General features: G+C 52.1%; 1 protein-coding gene across 1 annotated transcript in view; it reads left to right on the forward strand.

Annotated features, from left to right (window-relative positions):
• Positions 1–914: 914 nt before the first annotated feature.
• Positions 915–2,500, forward strand: part of bbs10 (Bardet-Biedl syndrome 10) — a gene marked incomplete at its 5' end in the record, with an annotated part of 2,974 nt that continues 1,388 nt past the window's right edge. Inside the window, 2 exons of the mRNA XM_083666202.1 lie at positions 915–1,105; positions 1,642–2,500. The exon at positions 1,642–2,500 is cut by the window's right edge and continues 194 nt beyond it. Coding sequence (XP_083522328.1) covers positions 915–1,105; positions 1,642–2,500 — 1,050 coding nt within the window. The remainder of the gene's footprint in view (positions 1,106–1,641) is intronic.

Raw genomic sequence — 2,500 nt, forward strand, 5'->3', positions numbered from 1 at the left:
AGTCTACAACCACACCCCACCCCTCTCCCCCTCTCTCTCTCTCTCTCTCTCTCTCTCTCTCTCTCACACACACCAACATTTGTCCCCTCACATGGGCACACATGGCACACTCACTCACTATAACAACACAGGTGGGATGTGTGTTCCTAACAAATGCTACACCGTGCATTTAGAAAACATGATTGTACTGTCAACATAATAGCTTGTGATTAGGCACACACACACGCACGCTCGTACACACACACTAGATAGACTACGTATATTGTTTAGTCTTTTTTGTTTCACCTCCAAACACCAGGAGGCGATATGCCGCCTCTGCATGCTGTGATCTGCATCTCTCCCGCGGAAGGAGTGAAGGAGGCTTCTCGTCTCTAGGATACAGAGGGAAGCTCCCAACCTGAGCGGGTGAGTTCGGTTCGACTAGGTTAGATTCGATTCGATGAGAATAGATCGAAGCTTTTACCAGTGAGCAATGACTGGAAAAGTATGTGACCGTGTCAACTGTCAGCCACTAGTGCGCATCATTTATATTGGTTTGATAACAGAAAGCATGTTGATCTGTCTCACCTGACGACGGCTGTGAACCGAGGCTAAAAATGCGCTTGATCTGAGCCATTTAACCACTGAGCGTCGCACTATCGCCTACTTGGAAGCCTCCACGAAAAACCTCCGTCCCAAATATGTTTTTCTTTCATGAATAAAAGAGACATAAACACATGTGCACGTAGCGCAGTGAACACTGACACTCCTAACCCATTCTCCATCAAAACAAAGCTTGATGCCAACCTACTAACCATCCTAAATCTTTGAAAAACACTCATTAATTCTTCCTGTTTGTGCATGTCCCACATTGATACCCAAGCCTCTACTCCGTTCCTACCGGCCCCGTCCTGGCTGGAGATAGGGGGACGGCGATGCCCTACGCGGAGAGTCTGCGTCTGCAACATGTGCTGCAGACGGTGTCGGTCCTGGAGTCGGTGGTCCTCCGGTGCTTCGGACCAGACGGAGGGCAGGTGCTGTTCATCCGAGACACTGGACACGTGGTGCTGAGTCGCCACGGAACACGCATCCTTACAGCGCTGCGCCTGGAACACCCACTCGCCAGGTAATTCATACATCATCTACACGCACGCACGCACACACACACACACACACACACACACACACACACAGAGGTGTGTACAGGACACCATTAACACAGCATATAAATACACCATATAAATACTTTTGGTCTCACTAAGTCAGGTTCCGAGATCAATCCGTTGTTTTTATCTGGCATACTGTGGGCCTAGGCAGACATGCCAAAGGATGTGGTGTCAGCCTTACACGTTACAATTCATCTGCAACATCTGATCTGTTTCAGCAGCGCCGCCTTGCTGATTCAGATGATATGCCGTACGGGCTTTGTGTCATTTGTCAGATTTTGTTTTCTGTGTGTGTACGCATGTGTGTGTGCTGCAGGCTTGGGATTGACCTGAATTGAAAAGTGTCTTAGTGAGGATTGTATTGATTGGTGACTTGATTTCATCAAACAATTCAAAAGTACTTGACACACAAATCAGTGCATGTGATTTCTCAATTCGTCAACTGGGATTTCATGACTCTTTGTATGTGTGTGTGTGTGTGTATGTGTGTTTATAGGATGGTGGTGGAGTGTGTGAGGAGTCACAGCGCTGTCACAGGGGACGGCTCCAAGACCTTCATCATACTGCTGGCCTCGTTGCTACGAGAGATACACACACTTGTCCGCAAAGCACCCTCGGCGATAATAACGCACACCCACAACATACCACGGGAGGGCGCTGCAGCGAAGCGGTTGGCTGAGCAGCTGCTGGCCTTTGGATTGGAGGAGCTTGGTGATGTCATCGCTGAGGGAGTCGTCCAGTATGGGTTACCCCTTTACCCCATAGGATGCGAAGCGACAGACACACACACCCCAGCACACACACGCCCAGACACACACACCCCCAGACACACACACCCAGACACACACACCCCAGCACACACACACCCAGACACACACACCCTGCGTCGTCTCCTAGGAGCGTTCCTCCACACCCGGCTTGGTCACAGCCACTCTGACATCATCAGCAGGCTCACCTGTGAGCTGCTCTCCCAGAGTTGCCATGGTGACCTCCCTTCCACCCTGCGCTTCATCGACACCAACTTCCCCGCCCTGCACACGGCCGTATCGGGCTTCCCCATTGGCTCCTCGCGCCTGCTGGAGGGGCAGGTTATACACCGGGACGCCTCTACACCCCACCCACTGGCCGACCGGCAGCCAATCAAAGCGTTGGTGGTGACTGAGCCCCTGTACCCAAACATGCTGATTGGAGGAGCTGTGTTGCAGCTGGGCGGGACCGACGGAGGGGAGAGGGGGGAGAAAGGGGGAGAGAAGAGAGGGCAGGGTGTGTTAGGGTACGGCGCCTGGTCAGAGAGGGGGCTGGAGTGTGTGTTTGAGACCCTGCAGAGTCTAGGTGTCACCCTCCTCCTCTCTGCG

Source organism: Argentina silus (assembly GCF_951799395.1).
Source record: "Argentina silus genome assembly, chromosome: 3".
NCBI lineage: Eukaryota > Metazoa > Chordata > Actinopteri > Argentiniformes > Argentinidae > Argentina > Argentina silus.